This window comes from Lynx rufus, unplaced genomic scaffold (genome assembly GCF_022079265.1).
Source record: "Lynx rufus isolate CCGP_SWC_20201006 ecotype Redwood Valley unplaced genomic scaffold, mLynRuf1.p SCAF_3, whole genome shotgun sequence".
Classification (NCBI taxonomy): domain Eukaryota; kingdom Metazoa; phylum Chordata; class Mammalia; order Carnivora; family Felidae; genus Lynx; species Lynx rufus.
Genome location: NW_025814845.1, coordinates 179,313,732 through 179,336,454, shown reverse-complemented (window position 1 = coordinate 179,336,454; position 22,723 = coordinate 179,313,732). Strand labels below are relative to the sequence as shown.

At 38.4% G+C, this 22,723-nt stretch overlaps 1 protein-coding gene across 1 annotated transcript in view; it reads left to right on the top strand.

Moving 5' to 3' along the window:
* The first annotated feature begins 355 nt into the window (after window positions 1–355).
* The window catches only part of SGCZ (sarcoglycan zeta), a 1,101,292-nt gene continuing 1,078,924 nt past the window's right edge, over window positions 356–22,723 (top strand). The window contains exon 1 of the mRNA XM_047092209.1: window positions 356–1,143. Within this exon, the coding sequence (XP_046948165.1) occupies window positions 1,105–1,143 (39 nt within the window). The 5' untranslated portion in view covers window positions 356–1,104. The remainder of the gene's footprint in view (window positions 1,144–22,723) is intronic.

The following is a 22,723-nucleotide window of genomic DNA, read 5'->3' as shown; positions in this document are numbered from 1 at the left end:
GCATCAGGAGGAGAAATTTTCTTTATTTCTATTTGTCACTTTGTTTAAGAGTCTTTCTTAAGCTCCCCGACACTGAAAGCAGATGGAAAGTGAATACATGTGAATACGCGGGTATGACACACACATGCGTTGTTCTTCCCAGATCTACCGAACGAGATGAGGCAACATGTGAAATGAATTAAAATGCTTGTCACCTACTGGATTCCGGGCAGAGGGCAGTCTTTAAGACCCAGCAGCACAGTATTTGTCTGGAGAGGAAATGTTGCTTTTTGACAGATGAGAGAAATCCCCTTAGCGCCGGCTGTGGGAAGAGAGAAGTGAAGTCAGTCACCTGGTGGTGAAGGCCAGTAAAACAGCAAAGCAGGAGGAAAATTTTTCTCTCCCTCTCTGGCTTTCTCTCTCTCCCTCTTTCCTCTCCTCTGTAGGATCCACCTCCTATTCTCTCAACTCTTTTTAGCATAACCTTCAAAGGAGGTCCTTCCCTTCAGACTTTATTATCTTCTTTTCCCCATTGAGAGAATACCTCTTAGCTGCAAGACATTTTTAAGTCTATGCAGGACTTCGGGGATTTGGTTATCGTGCCAGGGAAATTGATCATTGCTAATGCTTGGGACTCAGTGTGCTAAATTAGCTCCCAGAGTAAGCCTGACGGAGGAAGGCTTTTATCGTATACTCTTCTCTTCAGTTTGAACACATTTGCTTGAAATTTGCCGCATGATGCTGTCCAGGGAAGCAGCTTTTTTTCTTGGGATGCAGCAATTCGCTGGTTTCTAAGCTTATTGCAGAAGAAGAAATAATCTTAAATAGAGTGGATCTCCCCCCCCCCCACCCCCGTGCTTGATTCCGCTGAGCTGTGTGGCACCGAGGTAAAGATCACCTGCCACTAAATCTTCCAGGAAGTAAAACAAACTGAATTGTAATTATTATTTATTTATTTTTATTATTTTTAACCGGTGGAGGCGGCGTGATCACGGAGAATGAGACTGAGAGAAGCTGCCAGGGCTTGGAGGAGGATAAAGCTGAGTTTAGGCTGGAAACTAAAAGACTAGATTGTTTTTTGGTTCAACTTGCCCGGTTTCTCTGCACTTCCTTTAGTTTCGCTCCATGGACAGATCAACAAACCTGGATATTGAGGAGCTAAAGGTACGTGATCCTCCGGGCGGGCGTCGGTCCTGCTTTCTCGCGCTCGTCTGCTCTCTCGCTCTCCTCCCTTTTTTCCGCTGCCTCTTCCTTGCACCGCTCGAATAGTTGGTGGCCCCGTGGGACGGCGAGTGGGCATTTGGGGTGCAGCGTACCCGGGCGCAGGCGCCCCTCGGCGGGCCGAAGACGCGGAGGGCGGCTGGCACTCCCGGGCTGGGCTCCCTGCCTGCCTCCCGCTCGCGACCACAGCCACTCCGTCCTCCGCCTCCTGGTCGGAGGCAGCAGCGTTCTGGGTGCCCGTTAGCCTCGCCGGGGAAGCGGAGGCAGCAGTCTCTGCCCGCTGCTGTCGCCCGGCTGCTCCGCAAAGTTGCCCGAGCTGCGCCGCCACTTTGCCTCGGCTCCCCCCACCCGCCCGGGGGCAGCCTTGTTTCCGCTCGGAGATTCCGGGCACCGAGGCGTCGGTGGCCAGGGCTTGTGTTCGTTCCCACACTCGTGCAGACCTTATTCTCCCCACAACCGCTGACGCGGTCTCCCCCACAGTTGCACTGCCCGGGGCGCGAACTCGTGTTGTGGGGTGGGGGAGGATGGGGGGACCGGAGAGGTTCCCCGGCTGCCCCCGCCGGGCCCCGCCGCGACCGTGCCTGCTCCAGGCACCCGGCTCTGGGGAGTGGAGAGGAGGGGGGTGGCACCCGCCGAGGCTCCTTCCCCCTCCGAGGAGCCAAGCTCCGTCTGGGACCCGAGCCGCGGCCCCCGCGGTCCCCCACTCCCGCAGGACCCGCCGCTCCGCTGAGGACCCTCTCCGCACCTTCTCCCTCGCGGATCCCCGGCTCGGCCGCGAGGGGGATGGCTGGCAGGGGCATCTAGGCTGACACGTTGCCCCTCTGCCTGTGGGCACAGGCCGCCTGCAGTGCCGTGTAAAAACAGACCAAAAAACCCCTACGAAACTTAAAAAAAAAAATCAACAAACCACACAATAATTTAAATGTCCCGCTCACTGTAAATGAAAAAGCGGGAAAGGGTGGGGGGGGAGCTGGAAGCTGGGAGCATCTTTTATTATCCACGTTTTTTTTTTTCCTTACCCCTAGGCATTTTCTGCACTCGACTGTATTGATTGCTTCAGAGGGTTCTTATTTATTTATTTTTACTAGAGATTCATTTCAGATGGACTGTTCAGATGAGGACTTTTAGACACTCCTACCCACTGGGGGAACTTGACTAGTAGACGTTTGCTTGGAAATGTCACGGAAAATGGATTTGCCCTGTATAGAGAGAGGGGTGGAGAAATCCCCTGTAGAGGGCAAAAGGCTGTTAGCAGCCGGCTGTCTGCCCTGGCCACGGCGCCCCGCCCGGGAGCCCGGTTCTCCTGGAGTGTGGACCCCAGATCTCCTAGTGCTCCAAATTGCATAGGAGGAGAAGGCAAGGAGGGACCTCCCTGTAGGGGCGCTTTGTGGAATCTGCCCCTGCCACAGACTGTCCATGAAGAGGGAGTGGGGCGGGATGGTCAGAACTTAGACACCACTTCATTTAAGACTGGTTTTGTTAGGAAAAAAAAAAAAAGAAAAAGAAAAAGAAAAAAAAAAGTGAAGTAGTAAGGAGGCATACTGCTGCTTCACTTAAAGTTGGGGAACAACAAGTTTCTGGGTTAGGGCCAAGATCACAATCAGTAGACCCTAGCCTAGAAAAAAGCCCTGCTATTATTTCTGCACAATACCAAGACAGAATATATTGTCTTTGTGTTTGAAAAGATCCCTTGCAGCTTTTCCCAAGCATCCCAATCTCTTGAGAGAGGGGGAGGTTTTATTTGAGATGCAAAAGAAAGTACATGAATGTTTGTACTGTGTGTCTCATGCAGAGACAGAGTATCCAGATTGATTTTTTGGTTAAATATTAGGTGTGGGACATCTCTTAGGAGAAATGAAAAGGAAAATGGTTTGGGTGGTCATTTCTCCTGATATCCCATTAGTGTTTTGCTAGCTTAGACCCCCTGCCCCCCAAATCTTGGCACCACTAAATTGTTTAAATCAGCAAAAGAGCAAACCCACTCTGGAAGCTTGCGTCTAGTTGAGTAGAGGATCCCAGTTAAGGGCAAAACTATTACACACAAACTCAGAGATTCTTGCAGCCAGAGTGTGTTGCACTTTGCAGACAAGCAGCAAAGGGTAGAAAATGGAAGAGCTTGGGTGGGAGGGAGTGGATTGGCAATGACTGGGAAGAAGGAATGTTCAAGGCACAGATCTGTTGAGGTTGCTGAACAGTTATGTCAGGGACAAGCCACTGTTGGGAGTCTAGAATAGGTAAAAGAGGAAATGTAGTCAAGCCTTATTCAAAAATGTTCGAGATCCTCTAGTTTGGGAGTACATTTGTGTAGTCAGGTTTGACTGTGCTTCTAAAACCTGGAAGCTTTAAAACACATTCTGGAATATGACACTTTCTAGAGCTGGATGTACTTACTATATGTGGAATAACTTGTCTGGATTTCCTCATATTATCAGAATCCATTGGCTTGGGTTTTCTAGACAATTCCAGCTGAAGTTATTTTCTGGTGGCTTCTTACTGAAGGAGACCCCCATGGTGGTCAGTGGAGAGAGGGGAGATAGAAGCTGGGGATACTAATTTTTTCACATTATTTGCATGTTGACTTTTCTTCCTGTGGTCCAAGGATGCTTACATTAAGTCACATTCATATAAAAACTACTTTCGGTGATGTTTTAAATACATGAAAATAAAAACAATGTTCACTAGGATTTGATAAATAAATAATGTGCATAATATTACAGGGATACCATTTAGCTTAGTTTTAGATCATTAGTGCCATTATTAGGTGAAACTGCTTCCCTCAAGTTTTAGGAAAGGCAGATTTTACCAATTTTTAAAATCTTTTTTGTGGTAAACAATTTTCTCTTTATGAGATTTTAGCGAGGAATCTATTTTTTGCTATGCTGGATGTGTGGACATTGATTTTTTATATGCTGTTCCGTAAATAGAGTTGTCTTTTGCAAGTTTTTCAACTAAAGATAAACTCCAATAATTAGGTGTTAACAGCCATTGCTGTCATTATCATAAAACTAAACATAATATGCACATTAAAAGATTTACTGGTGCAAAACTAAAATGCAGTCGTATGTATAAAACCTGCTAATGAAGGTGACCATGTTTCATCATCTATTCTGCACACAAGCTCCTGATGAAACAGCTCAGTGTTGAAAAGGGAGCGAGTTCTCATCCAAAGACTTTTGGTCTGTTCTTTTCCCTTTGATCTCTATCTGTTTCTCCAATAAATGTATAAACTTTACTCTGGATTTTGCCGTGGTGTTTGTTTTAAAGAAGAAACAACATCAAAGAACCCCAACTATGGGTTACTGCTTTGGAAATGTGCGTGTTAATGAATATTGATATTAGAGAAATCACCCTCTATCCTGGAATATCTCTGACTTAGGACTCTTTGTAATTTATATTCAAGATAATAACTTTAGCTTTTATTTTAGGTCTGTAGTTTCCCTCTTTTAAATGGGATATCTTATGCATTAGTAATTTTCGGAGCTGGCACTTATAAATTTGCTTTTTGTAATGTTTATCTGTAAGAAATATTAGGCTGAATAAATGGCTATGTTTAAGTAGTACATAAAACTTTGGTGACTATTTTACTCAGCTTTTGAAATACAAGTTTCAAGAACTTATGTTTTCAGATGCTAAGCATTTATTTGTGAATAATTGTAATTTGCTTTGAGATCAAAACCATAAAACACATCAAGAGTACAGTATAATTTTTGCAGTCTTATTTGATCCCAGCTGTAATTTATTTATCAGGACTGTTCCTTTAATGGGATGACTGGCTAGACATTAAAATGAAATTTTTCCATTGCTTGCAGAACATAAACAATATGCTTCTGGAATATTTTCTTAATTATCATTTTATAAGGTGCAAAAATTATAAACTGCATAGTTAATCCTGAGATGCATAAAACAGCTCTTCAATAAATATAATTATACTTGTTTGAATTAATTAAATGTGGTCCAGTCACTGTTACTTAATTTTATCTCTTTAATTTAAATAAAATTTCATTTACCAAGAACTTGAAACTTGCCCTAGATAGGCCAGGAAAAGCTTCCCTGAATAATACAATTAGGTCATTAAGAAAGTATTGCATGGGTGAGAAATGATAATCTAGCAAAAAAGAAAAATGCAGAGGTGTTTAAACAAGTGGTTGATTTTAAAATGCTGAGGTTTTAAAGCAAGTCTCATAGTACATTAGTCTACAATTTCAATCAAATAGAGTTGGCACTTAGAAGAATTCTAAAAAAAAATTTGTTGTTGTTGTTGTTGTTTCGTCAATAAGACACTCAGCTCAGGAAAGTTAGGGTTGCTGCAGTGTAGGAGGCTTTGTGATGAGTATAAGTAGGTGTTTTTTTTTGTTTGTTTTGTTTTTGTTTTTTGGTTTTTATTAGTCATTCCATAGTGAAAAATAGTAGTCTCTAACAAATGTCATATTTTTAGCAACCTGCTTTATATATTCACTTCTTGGCTTAGAATTAGGAAACGTTTGTGAATACTGAATTATTTGACCTCTTTCACATCCAAAGAAATTACAGTTTTCTCCCTCCAGGGCTAGTTCCATTTCTCTTTTGTTAACAGAAACCAGTCATGAAGACTTAGAAACAGTTAATCTTGATTTCCTTACATTCAGAATATGGACCTGTTTCATTGAAGTTGAAATTAACTTCAAGTAATAATTGTGAAAGTTTCTCATTTTTATATAGTTAGGAGGGATGAGGGGGCATTTTTAATGTGCGTGGAAAGAGAATTAAGAAAAGTAAACAGTTTTGTTTAAAATTTGAGGGGAGTTGTGTAAATGACTATTTCAAAAATCTTCAGGGACCTGCTGTCATCACTCAGCAGACATTCCAAATCTTCATCCTGGCTATTACAGCTTTGCTGATCTTCAGACTTTACCAATTGAGAATACATCAAATTTTGAAGGTCCAGTGAAAAAGAATATTTTAGGATTTATGGACTCAAAATCACAGCTACACAAGATGGCTTAATGCTGTAAAGCAATAAATCAGCATGTGTCTTTTGGGGCATTCCCTTTATATAATATTTAGTGAGGTGTTTCTCATCCTGTATTGGAATCTCAGCTAAAATGCAATTTGGCAGAGATTACAACTTTAAGTTAGTAAGGGAAATGACCACGTATTTTTGTATTTTTGTTCAAATGTCTGTGAAATGTTTGAGGATATGCATTTTAATAGGTAAATGAGTAGATGTTAATGTATCACAATAAAAGTTTATAAGTTTAGTTGAGAATTTTGCTTGATTTGTTGGGAATTTGTGATAAAATTCTTAGCTTCTAAATCTCTATATGACTGAAAGTAAGTTATCTCGTTTTATATTAATGTAGATTTTAATATGCTACCATCTAACTTTTTATTTTACTCGAAGTCTCTTTTTTCTTCTTTGCGAGTATAGAAATGTGTGGTGCTCTCATATCCTTAATGAAACTTACTAGAGACTTCTAGGTCAACTCCAGAATGAGAAAATTAAAGGATTACCATCTCTCCAAGAGAATCACAGGCTGACATCCTAACAATTAAAAATGGTGCCAAATACCTTGAGAGTTTTCTTGACACTCCTAAACAATATTTTTATAGATTCACTCTGAAAAATATTGTAAGCCCTGATCAGGTTTTAGAACATTTATAGTGCTTTGTTGGTATGAAATAGGTTTTCTAGACTGTTCTACATCAACTAAACATCAGAGACCTTTAAAAATAAAGGATTTTATTTTCCAGGCGGAGAGGCTTTAATTGCCATGGCAGGGTTCATCTGTGAAACAAGACCCCAAGATTCAGCCTTAGATATTAATCAAACCAATCACCCCACACCGAAATGGAGTTTGCCAGCAGTTAGAAGTCAGAGGCACCCCAAAATACTTAAAACCCTCACTCCCCATCTACCAGCTTGGAGCCTTTAAAGTCATTGATTTGTGTGGTGGAAAGGGCTCTCATCTTGGTGAAGCAATACTTAGAAGTCCTGGTTCAGACCCTGGGATGGCTGTCAACCAGAGGGGGCAACTTGGGTGTGCATCCCTGTCCTTCTTCCCCTCAGGCTTCTCAGGTGACAGTAGTGTTGGAGGGTGGGAACTGGATCTCATTAGTAGTTTTCGCTGTAATCATTTTTAGCCACAGCTGAAGGATTTGTTCAAACAACATCTTTGTAGTGTCTGATACCAATAAAAGGGGAACAGCCCTAGTTCAGGACAGGTTGGGGGCTTTATGGAGTCTACTTCTCCTTGGCCCCTGCAGTTGACCCTGGAATCCTGCCCGGAGCTATAAGACTGAAGAACACAGGTTAAGAACCTGCTGGTTTGAGTCTAGGGCTCTGCATACTCCAAGTACTTTTGTGCCTCCCTAGAAGAAAATTATTTTCAAATTGATAAAGTTAATATATCTCTTTTTATTCCCCAAATGTGTTCCTGTTTGAATGTCATTATAAGTTTGTCTGCTGAATATTAGTCTTATTTTAGAGATGCCAAAATGGAGACAGAAAAATCAAAGGAAATGCCTGGGATCACAAGATTAAGAAATAATGGAATAAGAACTTAAATCTTTGCCCTCCATTTCTAAATCCTGTGCTCTTCTATATAGGCCAAATTTTCACAAAGTTCATAGGATTTCTGATAGTAGGAACTTCTCACTGGATTTCTTTAATCTTGTTTCAAATAAAAGTGATAGTATTTTACCTATAGTCACAATAGATTTACGCCTGTTACAGAATAATTATTTGCAGTCCATTTTTATTTTTGTGAATATGCTTATTCCTAATGTTTTACTTTAGGCCAAATTGCTGATGGTTGATATTTGCAAATAAAACCTCTAATAAAATGATAGATAAATCACAGGTTGAGACCACTAGATAAGAGTTCCATGACTTTATACCAATCTTTTGAAATAAACTCTGTATATTTTGTCCGAGTCCACTCATCTCCTTCATTATTCTGCCTCTCAGGTCACTGCAGATAATGTTTATTTTTTTAGGACTGTAAATTGGATTTAACCTCTAGTGTTCCTTTGCCATTGCAGCTTGATGTACATCTAGTATTAATCATGAAATTTAAAAAATCAATCTGAGTGATTATACTGACACTAAAATTATTAAGTCCTTAGATTTTATGATATCCCAGAAATCTGGAAATAAATACAAGATGATTTAATCCATGATAAAACTAAAGTTTTTAATGGTAATCTTTGTGATTTAACAGAATTAAATGTTAACTGCCATGTAAAATGGGCTTTGCACCTTGATATGCTTTTTTTTCATGTCATTTTTTTCCAAATCATGTTTATGCCAGGAATCACAAATGAAGATATATAGATAGCTCAATATTATTTTGGAAAGACATTTCTTTTATATTCATAGGAGGGTCAATATGGAATAATAACTTTTTTGAGGAAAGCTTTACAAAACCTTTGCAAGTCAACATTCAAGGGGATGATGCATCTGATAACATATTTCCTGCCTAAGAGCCATCATTTTCTTAGATGTCTTCTCTCTCACTATCAAAAGTAGAGTTTTTCATTCTTCTGGAGACCATTTTCTTCAAAGAAACATCATTTCTTTTATTCACCAGAATGACTGTTTAAGTGACATGGAGAACAGGACACAGCCAAGCGATTTGAGCTTTGTCTTCAGCATGGTGGATCCAACTGACTTATGGGGCCTAGTGCCTTGCACAGTCACACCGGCTTTGTCAGTGTCCCTGCTGAATTATTAATGGCTGTCAGCCACAAACATTCTGGGTTACTCCTAAAGAGTTAAAAAAAAAATGCAAGCCTTAAATCTATGAGAGCCAAGAGCTTACTATTTTCCTCTTTGCTGGAGGCATGTAATGCTTCAGTTACTAACCCACACATTATCACTATCTGACTTCTTTTCATATTGGTTTTTGAACTTCCATCTTTCTTTAGAATGGCTGGAAAAATAAATATTATCTACCTGAGATAAAAGAGCCTTTGATTCTTTCTTGGGTAGAAATAACCAATTCAGCTGCCATGAGCAAGAGCATTTTTGTGAAACATGATATAATAAATCAATGTCATGAATGGGAAAATAGTGCTATCATTGCGATTCCTCAAGTCTGTATCTACTCAGAGTATTTGAGGGATTTTGAAATCCAAATGAGAAGGAGAAGCTAACCAACTCAAGGAGAGAAATTGCTTACCTAAAGTCTTAGTGAATTATATCCTAGGTTGCCAGCTTCCTCTCAACATGAGGCTCATGAGAGAGAAATTCTATCTAGTCTGAGTACCAGACTTAGTTCTACAACTAAGCACCTGCTTGGTATTTAATCTTAGGAATCCTTTCCATGATAAAACTGATTGTATTTCCCGTTTTGCTTTAGTTGCTAAAAAGCTTAGAGGCAGATTTGTGGCCTATCTCTAACAAGTATACTTGTGTCTTAAGCTAATTCCTGGCCTCATAATACTTTTTCTTTCTTTACTCTTCTTAGATACTTTCGTAAGGAATTAGTGGTTATAAATACATATATACTTAAAGGTTATTAAGACCTTTTTCAGACACTTGGTTATTTTCATAATGTTTCAGTAGTCATGCCGCTATATTTGGCATCTCTTCTGAACAGCTCATACCTCCGGATGTATTTACTTCAATTTGTCAACAGATACGAGGTTTAGAAAGTGTGAATTACGCTGTCTGTCCAGTTAGGCTGTGTGCATGACTTCCATTGCATGTGATAGCTGCACAATTTAGGAGCTTGCTTGCTGCAAAATGAAACTCACCGACGCCTGGAATGAGAGACTGTGATTTAGCACGTAGGTTACCAGAACCTATACATGTGCTAAGACAACCTGTGTTAAATTATTGTTATTATTTTTTTATTGTTTTCAAATTTGGCATTTGTCCAGAACGCACATTTACATTTCTAAATCTGCATTTCTAATGCCTATTACCTTTACCTGGTGTGGAGACATTATTTAAGAAATGTTAAAATAAATGAGCTCATCTTAACAGCATTTTGTTTAATTTTTTTCAGACTCACTTTTTAAAATTAATGTTGTGATAGTTGATTGCTCTAGGCAGCCAAGGCAGTTTAGACTTTTGGATATTTTATCTCATCTCATCAAGTTTCTTAAAGGTCATGCTTGAGTCATGGTCCAAAGAGTAAGCAGTTCTATGATGGTGTTGTGTCTTAATAATAAAGCCCCTTGTTATTAAGCATTCTTGGGAGAAATTATAAGTATTTAATAATTATGTGAAATATATAGCCAGATTAGGTTAAACATATTTTTGGCATGTGGCAAGCGTGATTGAGGATCTTTCATTTGCTTGTGAGGCCAATTACTCTACAAACCTTCTTTCATTTTGTAAATATGTGTATGTTTTTACATCTATATTTATTTTACTTATTTTCTAAATCATGAATAGCTGTTAATAGTAAATAAAAATACAACTGACTTTAAAGTGCTTAACGTTCGCAGTTAGTAATGTTTTTGTTTATTTCTTTTGGTATGTTTCATATTTACATACCTGAAGTGGATTTCAGAAACTTTTAGAAAGATAAGATTCAAGCATACTAAAAACTTAATGTTATATGTGACATCATGCTCTCTCAAATGATTAAATGGTTAATGCTATACTTTAACTTGATTTCATAGATTAGCATAACTGTTAAAATTAACTGCACATATGCTGAGCGTAATTTTTTTTGTCTTCTCTGTCTTAATTTCTGAGATTTTGTGAGATGAACTATCCATTTTATTTTAAGGTCTGTGCTCAAAGTTGTAGAACTGTACCTTGTTTTCCAGCACGCACACTGTAATTAAAATACCAAAGATTGAAATCTTATTTGTTTCTACGTCTTGTTTTATGCCATGTAGTATGGGAGTACAAATGCATAAGAATAACGAGAAGAAACATCAACTAAAGTTTGGGAAAGTTAACAGTTTAAAGTTTCATTGAAAAAGAAAGAATGAATTCAAGTAAACACAACAATAAACACTATGCTCCCTTCCCAAAAGAATGTTTGACTTAAATGATATTCTGTCCTTCTTTTAAAATAATCCAATATCTAAATTTTACATTATAAGACATGTGACTCACTATGATATTCGTAGATAGAAACATTATGGGTCTTTGGTATATACATTATTGAATTCTTAGCAAGAATTATACTTTTTAATCTTTTCAATGTAAATGCAATGTAGGAACTCTCACCTGTTTGATTTTTCACTCTCAGAATTTTTTAATAGCTCTTTTGTGTATGCCTTCTCTAAAGTTTTTGTTGCCTGACATTTTTTCCCGTGGTATATTTGAATTCTCTCTTTCTCCATACTTCCTAGATAGTCTTATCTACTCATAACTCATGTTTTATGCTTATAAGATGATGGTCTAGAGTAATGCACATACACCTTACACCTCTCACCTAAGCTTCATCCCCAGTTTTTGACAGTCCTTTGGAAATCTTTACCTGCATATTTCATAGTCCCTTAAATCCAGTAGAACTTATTCTCTGCTTGTTTAGTGTCGCCTTTCACTTAGGCATGCCAGCTGGAGCTCTTGGGATCCTTTCCTACTCATCCCCCTTGTCTAATTGATTATCAAGTCCGTCATACCACACAGTTGGAGTCCTCCCCTCCGCATCTTTTGTTAAAGCCCTAGGTCAAGGTCTCATGTCTGATCTGAATTTTTGTCAAATGCTCTCTGTCTTATTCCAAGAGGTATACATGTATTTCTTGCAGTGCTGCTGGACATACTTGGTGAATTCTAATGCGATGCTGCAGTTGTGGCCCCAGGGTTGGGGGTGGGGTTGGAATCACTCTGGAAAGATTTATATATTCTCTTTCTTATTCTTAGTAAGTCATCTCAGAGTAAGTTGAGAAGGCTGGAAACTGGGGCACCAGGCCTGCGCCTGATGCTGGGTGGGGAGGGATTTAGAGCTTTCTAGAAATGCCTGAGGTTACCATCAAAAATAAAGAAAAGATGGTTTCTTGAAGCTGGGCCTAATAGTATCCACTGATTAGCTATGACTAAAATGTTCTGGTTGGGGGGAAAGGAAACCACAGATTATTTGGAGATAATAATGATAAATTTTGGTTTTTGCCTTGATGAAACCTTTGCATACACTGCACCAGAACCATGAACTATGTTTTGCAATTTCCTTAGCTGATTTTCTGTGTTTTTGACAATTTGATTAGATTTCTTATAGTCAAATATATTATCTGCCTCTGGGAATTTGACAGCTCTGTCTCCATTGGGTGGCCCAAGAAGTAAGCCACCTAACTGGACAGAGAGGCAGATCTGAAGGAATTTCAACAGAGACAGGCCAATGAATATTCTGAAATGCACATTATAGCTAATGAATTTGGTTTTTTAGTGACCTGTACATTTCAAGTTGTTGGATAGATGGGTTTGTAATTATTTTATCCTTGTTTTTGTTTTTTACTTTGTTTTTACTTCTATCAGTAAAACTTACTTGATCACGATAGATGGGTGTTAGCTGTTGTATGGGTCTTATAACGTGGGCTAATAATAGTAAGGTAATGTAGAAATTCATAGATCAAGGTAGGAACGGGGGATCAAAAGGTAACTGAAGCTGGCTGATGATAACCATAGCTCGTGAGGTATCTCCTAAGAAATGTGATTTGCAAGAATGGGGGATTCTAGGAAGCAAGGTATGTTGATGCTTCTTCAAAGAGAGATTCATCTCTTTAAGGAACCAGCCAGCTTCGTGACCCTTTCTAACGGGTCTACCTCTATGCAGCATATTCAACAAGCAATCCACATTCTCTACTTTCAGATTTCCCTTTCAGAATAAAATGGTAGTTGGTTCCTCACCTGCTAAAAAGTCTTTGTTGATTCCCTGTTGCTTATTGTATAAGCTGTCCTCCTCAATAAGATAAAATATGATATAGGGCTTGCTCATTTTCAGGCTGTGTATGACCATTCTCTTACCTACCTGCCAGCACACACACACACACACACACACACACACGTTCTACCATAACTTGGCTGAATAACTCACTTCTTGATCATGCCAGTTTCTTTTGCTCCTTTATATTTCACATACCCTTGTCTAGAATACGTCTCTGCTTCTTTGATGAGAGAACCCCTATTTGTTGACCGTACCTAGTCCCAGGATGATAGGGTTGTTTCTTCCTTTGTGTTCCTACACACTTTGTACATTTAACTCCACTTTACTATATATTCTTAACTAAATTGTAGATGGTAAGGAAAATAGTCCGTGTGATAGCAGTCTTTTGAGATTTGGCAAAAATTGTTTAAGTGCCAGTGTAAAGTCAACATTCATGTTCTGAGTTTCCTTGGAAAGAATGTGTATTTTTTTTTCTAATTTTCAGAGACCAAGTCCTATTAGATAAAGTTTATTATTCAGGTTGTTTTTATATCCCACAATCTTTTTATTTTGTTTAAGCTATAAATGATGACAGAGATATGTTAACATTTTCTGTTATAATGGTGTTCTAACAGATCTCTCAGATTTTGCCTTATATATTTGAGACTCTATTATTGGAGATATTTAAGTTTAAATTGTTATATTTTTCTGGTGAGTTGAGACCTTTAATATTATGTAATGACCTTTTTATCTCTGGTAGTATTTCTGCCTTAAATTTATTTTTTTCTGATTTTAATATAGCTACAACAGCTTTAACTAGTACTGCTGTACTATTACCCTACTTTATTATGATTAATATTTCCGATTTCCTTTTGTTTTCAACCTCTTTGTATATTTCAGTTTTACATTTATCTCATGCAAACAGCACATATCTCGATTTTAGAAATCCATTTGGATAATATTTTGTCTCTTATTTACCACATTTAACTTATTTATATTTAATTTAATAATTTCATACCAGAAATCACCTTCCTAGTGTCTGAGCTACATCTGGTGGTGGCAAACTCCATTTTCTTACAGCCTGAAGAGATCTTTTTTTCACCTTCATGTTTGAAATATTTTTTTCTGGGTTACAACTCTATTTAAATAGGGATTCCTCCCTGGATATTGAAGATATTTTCTTGCTTCCACTCTTGTCAATGAGAAATCAAATCTTTTTTTTTTTTAATTGGTTCCCAATGTTTGTTTATTTATTTTGAGAGAGAGACAGAGCATGAGTGGGGGCAGGGGCAGAGAGAGAGGGAGACACAGAATCCGAAGCAGGCCCCGAGCTATCAGCACAGAGCCTGACGCGGGGCTTGAACCCATGAACTGTGAGATCATGACCTGATCCAAAGTCGGACTCTTAATCAACTGAGCCACCCAGGCACCCTGAGAAATCCAATCTTAGTCCAAATGCCATTTAATAGAAGTAGTAGTTCTTTTTAGCTACTTTGAAGACTTTCTTTTTATCTGTTGTGTTCTTTAATTTCATGTCTGTTTGTGATTTTCTTTTTATTTATCCAGCTGGTATTTTATAAGTTTCCTGACTCCTTGTAAAAGGAGACAAATGGACTCAGTTATTAATGGAGTTAATCAAACACTACTATGTTATCTCCTTTAAGATGCTTTCGCCTGGTAACTATCAACCATGGTGATCATGATATACCTTTTTAGATCTTATTTTTGTATATGTATATATTCGGCACTGACTCTATGCTATCTGGATAAACACATAAGTATAAACACTGAAGATTATAGATTGTTTTATATTTTACATCCTAATGTTGTCTACTATGCCTCTGATACATGTTAGATACTTATATCCTTGTTGATATATATTTGGCAATATTTGGTGGTTGACCAGAATTTTCATTTTATTATTTTTTATTTGAGAGAGACAAGGAGAGAGCATGAGTGGGGGAGAGGGGCAGAGGGAGAGACAGAGACAGAGACAGAGAGAATCTTAATCAGGCTTTCATGCTCAACACAGAGTCCAATGCAGGGCTCCATCCCTCGGCCCTGGTATCATGACCTGAGCTGAAATCAAGTCGGATGCTGAACTGACTGAGCCATCCAGGCACCATCCAAAATTTTATATTGGTGGAAATAGTGTTCACTTTTTAAGTCTACTGGTTGTTGTTGTTGTGTTTTTTTTGTTGTTGTTGTTTGTTTTTTGTTTTGCTATCTGGTCCAACAGTGAATAAAAACATGAGTTAGGTGATGAAGTACTACCCAGTTTCTGTGACTAATGATCAACCACATATTTCTGGGCTTTTTTTAAATTATTGAGGTATAATTAGCATATAGCATTATATTGGTTTTAAGTGTACAACATATTGGTTTGATATTTGTATATATTTCAAAATTATCACTAATAAATATATATAATGAATCTAGTTAACATCTGTCACCATACATAGTTACAGAATTTTAGTCTGTGTGATGAGAACTCTTAAAATTTTTTTCTCTCAGTATGGCTTACAGTATTGTTCATTATAGTTGCCATGCTGTACATTACATCTCCAGAACTCATTTATTTTATAAATGAAAGTTTGTTTGACTTCTTTAATCCATTTTTCCTACCTCTGGCAACCCCCCACCTCTGGCAACTATCAACCTGTTCTCTGTGTCTGTGAGATTATGGTGTTTTGTTTGCTTTTGGGGGCGGGCGGGGAGAGATTTTTCTAGGTTTCTCACTACCCTGTGGTGGTGACACAAGAAGTCATCTTGGGGGCAGGTGGGAAAATTTTCCCTTTGGATTTTGGGGACAACTTTCAACACGATACACATCAAAACCTTGTAGAAACTGTATTTTTGTAGTTGAGATCTTACTGTAGATTTCCCACCATGCGGTTGAGTTTGAGTTTTCTACTCTCCATAATGCTTAGCCTAGGGAGAAATTTCTTTCCAGTTTATCTCTTTGTTGTCTGGTTCCAGGTTCTAGTGATGGTAATCCTGGTTCAGTTCAATTTCAGATTAGCAACACACTAGGAATTCTTAGGCATCATAAAGTATGCTCTAAGTTTCAGTGAGATAGAAAGCATCCAAAGATTTTAAGATTCTTTAATCTCCCTACCTCCTGGAAACAAAATGCGTTTCCCAAATTGTCTGAAATTTTTATTTAGATTTTTATAATTTAAATCATTCCTTTTTTTAAATAAAAAATTTTTTAATGTTTATTTATTTTTGAGAGAGAGAGAGAGAGACAGAGTATGAGTAGAGGAGGGGCAGACGGAGACACAATCCGAAGCAGGCTCGAGGCTCTGAGCTGTCATCACGGAGCCCAACACAGGGTGCGAACTCACAAACTGTGAGATCATGACCTGAGCCAAATTCAGGCGCTCAACTGACTGAGCTGCCCAAGCACCCCAAGGAGCAAATATGTTAAAGGACATAGGTGCAGCTTTCTGAATATATATCTGTATGTATGTGTGTGTGTGTGTGTGTGTGTGTGAGACACACACATACACATATATGCACATACACACAAACAAAAAGTGTAGTTGCGGAAATACTTACCTCAAACATAAAACGAAGGTGCTAAAATAAATACTCACAAAAAAAAAATTCCTTTTAAATCTGTGACGGTAGACAACTACTGGTGAAAGCCGATGCTTTAAATCACTTGGGAGCGTTAATCTCTCAGCACAACCTTGTTTATCAGATCTGCTAGCCAGACAGGTCCCAGAGAGCATTTGTTCATAGGACGGGATATTGTCCCTTACAGGAAAGGAAGCAGTTCCTCTCAATTATTTCTGACCATATTATCATGTTTCATTTTCTTGTGGTGACAGTTTCACATTTCAAAGTAAACTTTAAAAAAGAGTTTTGTTTGGGGCTTCTGGATGGCACGTTTGGTTGAGCATCTGGCTCTTGGTTTCGGCTCAGGTCATGATCTCACGGTTTCGTGGGTTCGAGCCCCTCTGTGTTGGCAGCAAGGAGTCTGCCTGGGATCCTCTGTCTCCCCCTCTCTGCCCCTCCTCAACTCGTGCTGTCTCTGTCTCTCTCGAAATAAATAAATAAACTTAAAACAATAATATTTGTTTATTTTTTCTCCCTGTCAAGTATAAGCTCCATGAAGGCAGTCATCTTGTTTGATCACTATATTTCCAACATCTAGATTGATGCCTGACACATAGTGAATACTTAGAAATTGTAGTAAATGGATGACTGAATGAATATCAGCGTGTAGGGCAATCTGGTATGAGGTCCCACATAAGGAAAAAAACAGGAAAGGACATCCTAACTATAATGTAGAGAAAGGAATGGGGAAAGTAAGAGCGATGCTGGAAGGGGGTGAAGTGACCTAATTTATATCATCGTCTGATTATTCCTGTGCCAGACCTATATAATTATAGGAAAAACTATACTAAGCCGTCTTTTCTGCATCTCTTGGGATGGTGATACTACCATTAAAGGTAAACTTCTGGCAACCTTGTTTTTACTTCTCGAGTCTGGCTACTTAACCATCACTAACAGGGGCGTGGTGAGACATCTGACCCAAGCTGGGACAGTTAGATTCTTTTGCCTTGATAGATGGATGAAATAACCTGATTTTAACCCTGTCGGATCCAATATCCACTTTTTATATCAAATTATTTGTATAAAGACTCTGTTAAAAATATAACATGCTTTGATAATATAACTTACTTGCAAATAATTTCTACAAAGCCCCCTTTAGAATTCTCTCAAGTGCTTTGATGATCTAACCTACTTGCACATGATTTGGGAATTATCAAGACCTAATTAAAGTACAAAGGAGAAATAAAAGGTAATAAGGGGAAAACATTTTATGATGAGATTCTATTTATTTCAAAATGTAAATGCTAGGGTATAGTGAATGCGCAAGGTGCAATTGAAGATTGACAGGGATGCGTTGTATATATCATTCAAATTCCAGAAGTGGTTTTCCTGGTGGTGACAGGATACTTTTTGAAGTGGTGAGCATCTCCTAGTTAATTCTGAACAAAATAAAATATAGCATTTCTTGCCATTTACGTGGATGTTGTATTCCTGGGCAATTTATTAATTGTGCAAAATGTTATGACCTTTTGAAATAAAGTGTAAAGTGAACTTGGGCCCCGGACTCAGTGGTGCCCAAGTGTCTCACATCGTGCTCAGCTTTTATGGCCCCTCAAATCATGACAACCAAGAAACTCCCTAACAAATTTCAAATATTCATTCTAGGGGGATGCATTGTGCTTGTTGGAATTTTTGGATTCGTTGGAGATACAGTGGACCTATTTTTTAGTGTTGGTAGAATTCTAAAATGTTGCAAAGTAAGCTTTTAGTCTACTAAGTGTAGTGTGCAGTGCTTAGGCTCCTGCTGCTGAACAAAGATGAAGCTGAACATAGTTCCATTCTTTCCAGAATCCTGTGGTATTCCTCTGAAAATAAATTTTGCTTCTTACTCCTCTTCAACCTTCCCCCTCCTCAGACACATATCGACTTAGCTTGATTTCCCTCATTTGCAATTAATCAGTTTTAACACTGCCCTTCTCTTTTCAAATCCAGAGAAACTTCGGGATTTTTCATATCGACCTCTCCTTGGAACAAATAAAACGATTTCGATGTACTATACTGCATGCAATTTTCTAAAAGCTTACACTCTTGTTGAGACTAACTAGTGCAGAAACTGGATGACTGGGATCTGATTTGTCTCTGATTATAACTGTTTCCAATATATCCTTTTTACAAGTATCCTCAAATTATTTTTACATTAAAAAAAATCTGGTTTTGTCCCCAGCATCTGGAAAAGCACATAGTACATCGCAGGTACTCAATGAATATTTGTTAAATTAGTTAACCTTCAAATAAAAGTTGTTTTCTAAGTGCTGGTCTTACTGCCCCCCCCCAAATTCATTATGAGACATAAGTGAATATATGGTTAGAAATGATCTATATGCTTAGGATAGATTTCGCCTTAGTTAAAGCACCTGTTTTATTCAGTATTTATTTAGATGAGGTGGATGATAGTTAGCATTCAGGTAAATATGTCATCTACTCAGGCTCTTGAGACACTCACACTATTGTGTAATGAAATTACTGAGATAGGAAAAGTGTCATATTGCGTCCTGGGGTAAAATTCCCATCATTGCCTGGCAATCATAAAAAGCAAAGCATGTCTTTCTCAAATGACCATTCTGTTGAATTTGCTATTCTCTCTCGACTCATGAGTAATAGGAAATAAATGATAGTATATGAAAGTAGAAACTGCAGTTGAAGTTTTGCACCAGATGCACTAGTGTTAATGGATTACATTGGCTCAAGCAATGTGTTTTAACTCCACACAGAGAAGTCAAGATTGTTCATTTGTATTCTGCCCAAATCACACATTTACATGTGTCATGGTCAAAACAAATCTGTTTTGGAGAAACACAAGAGATAGTTAAGGAAAATAGTATTAGGACGGTCACCCATATGTATAATCTCTGAGAGAGTTAAATCTATAAAATATTAAACTTCAAAAAGAAATGAATTTAAATGATGACAAATAAACATATCATGATAGCCAACCACTTTAGTTAAGCATCTTGTACAAAAGTACTCAGTACATAGTTATTGAACAGAGTTTAATTTGTGTATAAAAGCTCTTACTTTCCTGGGTCCCTGGTGGCTCAGTTGGTTCAGTGTCTGACTCTTGATTTTGGCTCAGGTCATGATCTCATGGTTCGTGAGTTCGAGCCCCATGTAGGCTCTGCACTGACAGCCTGGAGCCTGCTTGGGATTTTCCCTTTCCCCCTCTCTCTACCCCTCCCCTGCTCATGTGTGCACTCTCTTTCTCTCTCTGTCAAAAATAAAGAAGCGTTAAAAAAAAAAAAAAGATCTTACTTTCTTAATCATGGAGAAGTTGGAGTAGCGTGAGTTGCACCTGCTCATTGAAGGAGAACACGAAGGTAATCTGTCTCCAAGAAGCCAATTACAGCACATGCTCCCTCTTTGCTCAGCTTTGGAACCACAGAGACATGGATTCACTTCCAACTCTACTTGTGAACTCAGTGAACTTGGCCAGGTTATTTCGCTTTACTAAATGTCAGTTTCCTCAAACGCTAAAATTGGGTTAATAATTGTACCTATCCCATATTGGTTGTGAGATTAGAATGAGAGTAACCAATTCTTGACACTGATATATTTTTCTAGGTACCAGTTGTTATTTCATTATTATTGTTAATACAGTGTTCGTGACAGCTGGCCAGAGTGAGAAAAACATGATTGGGAAGTAAAAAAAAAATGAGTGTAGTCCCCTGAGTAGGGTGACAGGGTCACCCTGGAGAGAGAAATTGATGAGCTGGCTATATGGGAAAGTATTGACAGATGGTCACGCAAGAATCTATCCTCAGATGAGACTTAAGTGTTGGTTTTTGCGTGGCTCTATGGTAGAACTAAATGTAAGTGCTTGAGTTTAATAATATCAAAAGCTCTCCAAAGGTTCTTAACCGCCTAAAGGCAGCTTTTAATTTTAAACACTGAGAAAAGTCAATCAGCCTACACCTAAAAATATGCATTGGGATGTGTTTTGCATGCATTAAAACCTAATTTCACATCTCACCAAGTTTAACTACTTTTTTGCTCAACTAGTCTCAGATTCTGGGTATTTTATTTATTTATAATAGATCACATAGGTTGTTTAAACTCATACAGGCCTGAATTAACTAACTATTCTCCTTATTTGTACATAAGCCTTCAGCAATGTTGTTTCCTTGAGATATTTTAAAATATAAAGGCTTTCATCAGAAACTTAAGGAAAGTTATACACTATAAATAAATTATCTCTCAACCCATTGGGGAAAGCAAAATCTAACAGAATGGAAAAGCAAAATATTATTAAAATATATTCATATTGCATAATAAATGGTCTATATTTTACATAGAATTTATTGCATGTGTGCTTACCAAGGTAAAATTAAAGTGACACTTTTGTTTGTTCTGATACACAGAGCATTTCCATATGCAGAGCCCTTGTTTTGTAAGCCTTACTGCTGTTGCTTAGTTTTGCTCGAAGACTTTATAGAGGAGAATTTCATCCTTTAATTCGTAGAAGTAGACAGGCTAGCTGATTTGTGTATGCTGATATGTCAAAAATGCTAAGTGGAAAAGGAATGCCTGCAAATCAGGAAAAAAGAGAAGGCATCACTGGTGATGTTCTTCTGCACAGTCTCCAGTGGGGTTCAGGGCAGTGGGGGACAAGCACCTTGGTTATAGCCCTGTCTGGGTTGGTATAATTTGTCATAACAGAGAGTCCTGCCTGCTGGGGATGGGACTCAAGCTGAAGCTACCACTGACATTTCCAAGAAGTTAGTTCAGTGAGTTCAATTCTTAACCCTACTTTGTGGGGTTAACATTAGCTGTTGTAATAGTTACTTTTCTGGTCCAACCGATTTTGGAAAAGAACATAAGCAGGGCATAATGCCTGAAAGATAGACTCTTATCAGTCCTCCCAAAAGATCGTCTTCAGTGTGGTGGTAGGATTCTTCCCCTTTGATCTTCCCTCCCGGCCACAAATTTTCCACAACTTTTTTATAGCTTTCTTGGCATAAAAGGAAGTAGTTCAAGCAAAGGTGAATTTTATTTTCTCCCAATTCTAGTATTCTGTCAGTAACTCTATTTCTACTATAAGGTGCAACTCTTATAACTCTATTTTATCCCTTTATTTCTTTAAAATACGTGAAAATTCCAGGAATCTAACGTAACAAGAAGTTTTTGATATTTTCTTTCATAACAACTTGATAACAGTGATATTCCTGCAGCCCTTTTGGCAGTTTTCTGGGAATTCTGTGTATTTTTGCAGAACTTGTACGGGGTCTTATGTTAGAACACTTTTGGAACAAAATAGTACATAGAAACTTCCTTAGTCTTGAAATTGGAAATGCCTTTGCTTTTAACCTTATCCCCCAGGAATGAAAATACTGGCTCTTGGCAGATGTTAGTAGTAATGGCTATCAGAGTAGATGGGGCCATACATGAGATGTTCTAGATGCTGCTGTGCTACATTAACTCTATCTTTTCTAAAGTGTAAGAGAACTTTAAAGGTGGGCTGTTGATGAGGGCAGGCTCAGGCCATGGGCACGCATGCACTTCCAGTGGTCAAACGCAAGGAAGGAAAAATGGCATTCCTGAGAACACAAATTGACATTTCTGTCTTTGCCTTAAAGTTTGCACTGCCTTGTTGCTCTCTTAGTTGGCCCAGAGACACCCCCAGGGTATTTTTTTTTTGAAAACATGTGTTTAATCAGTTTTCTATCGATAAAAAATGCATATGGTCCTTCCAAGAGTGACTGTTAGTGGCTTGTTACTATTCTAGAGCTCCCCGAAACTACACAGAGTTTGGTAGGGTCAGACTGCTGTAGCAAATGCTTCAGTTTCAGCTTGTCATGGTGATGAAGCTTTGTAATTTGGACCAAGAAAGCTTACGTTTACTGCTCCTCTGTGCTCAAGAAGACCCATGGCAGCCTTCACGAAAGTCTCACATCCAGATGTGGGTGGCCCTAAACATCCTGGGTAACTAACTGGTAAGTGGCTAAACGCACTGGTAACCACCTACAGTCATTGCTAGTGAAATGGACGCGGGAGTGTGAGCACTCTGGACAGAAATCTGAAACCTAGACTTCCCCCGAAACAAGTAAAACAGTGCCTGCAAAAGTAATGAGTCTGGCAAGATTTTGCTCGTTTATGTT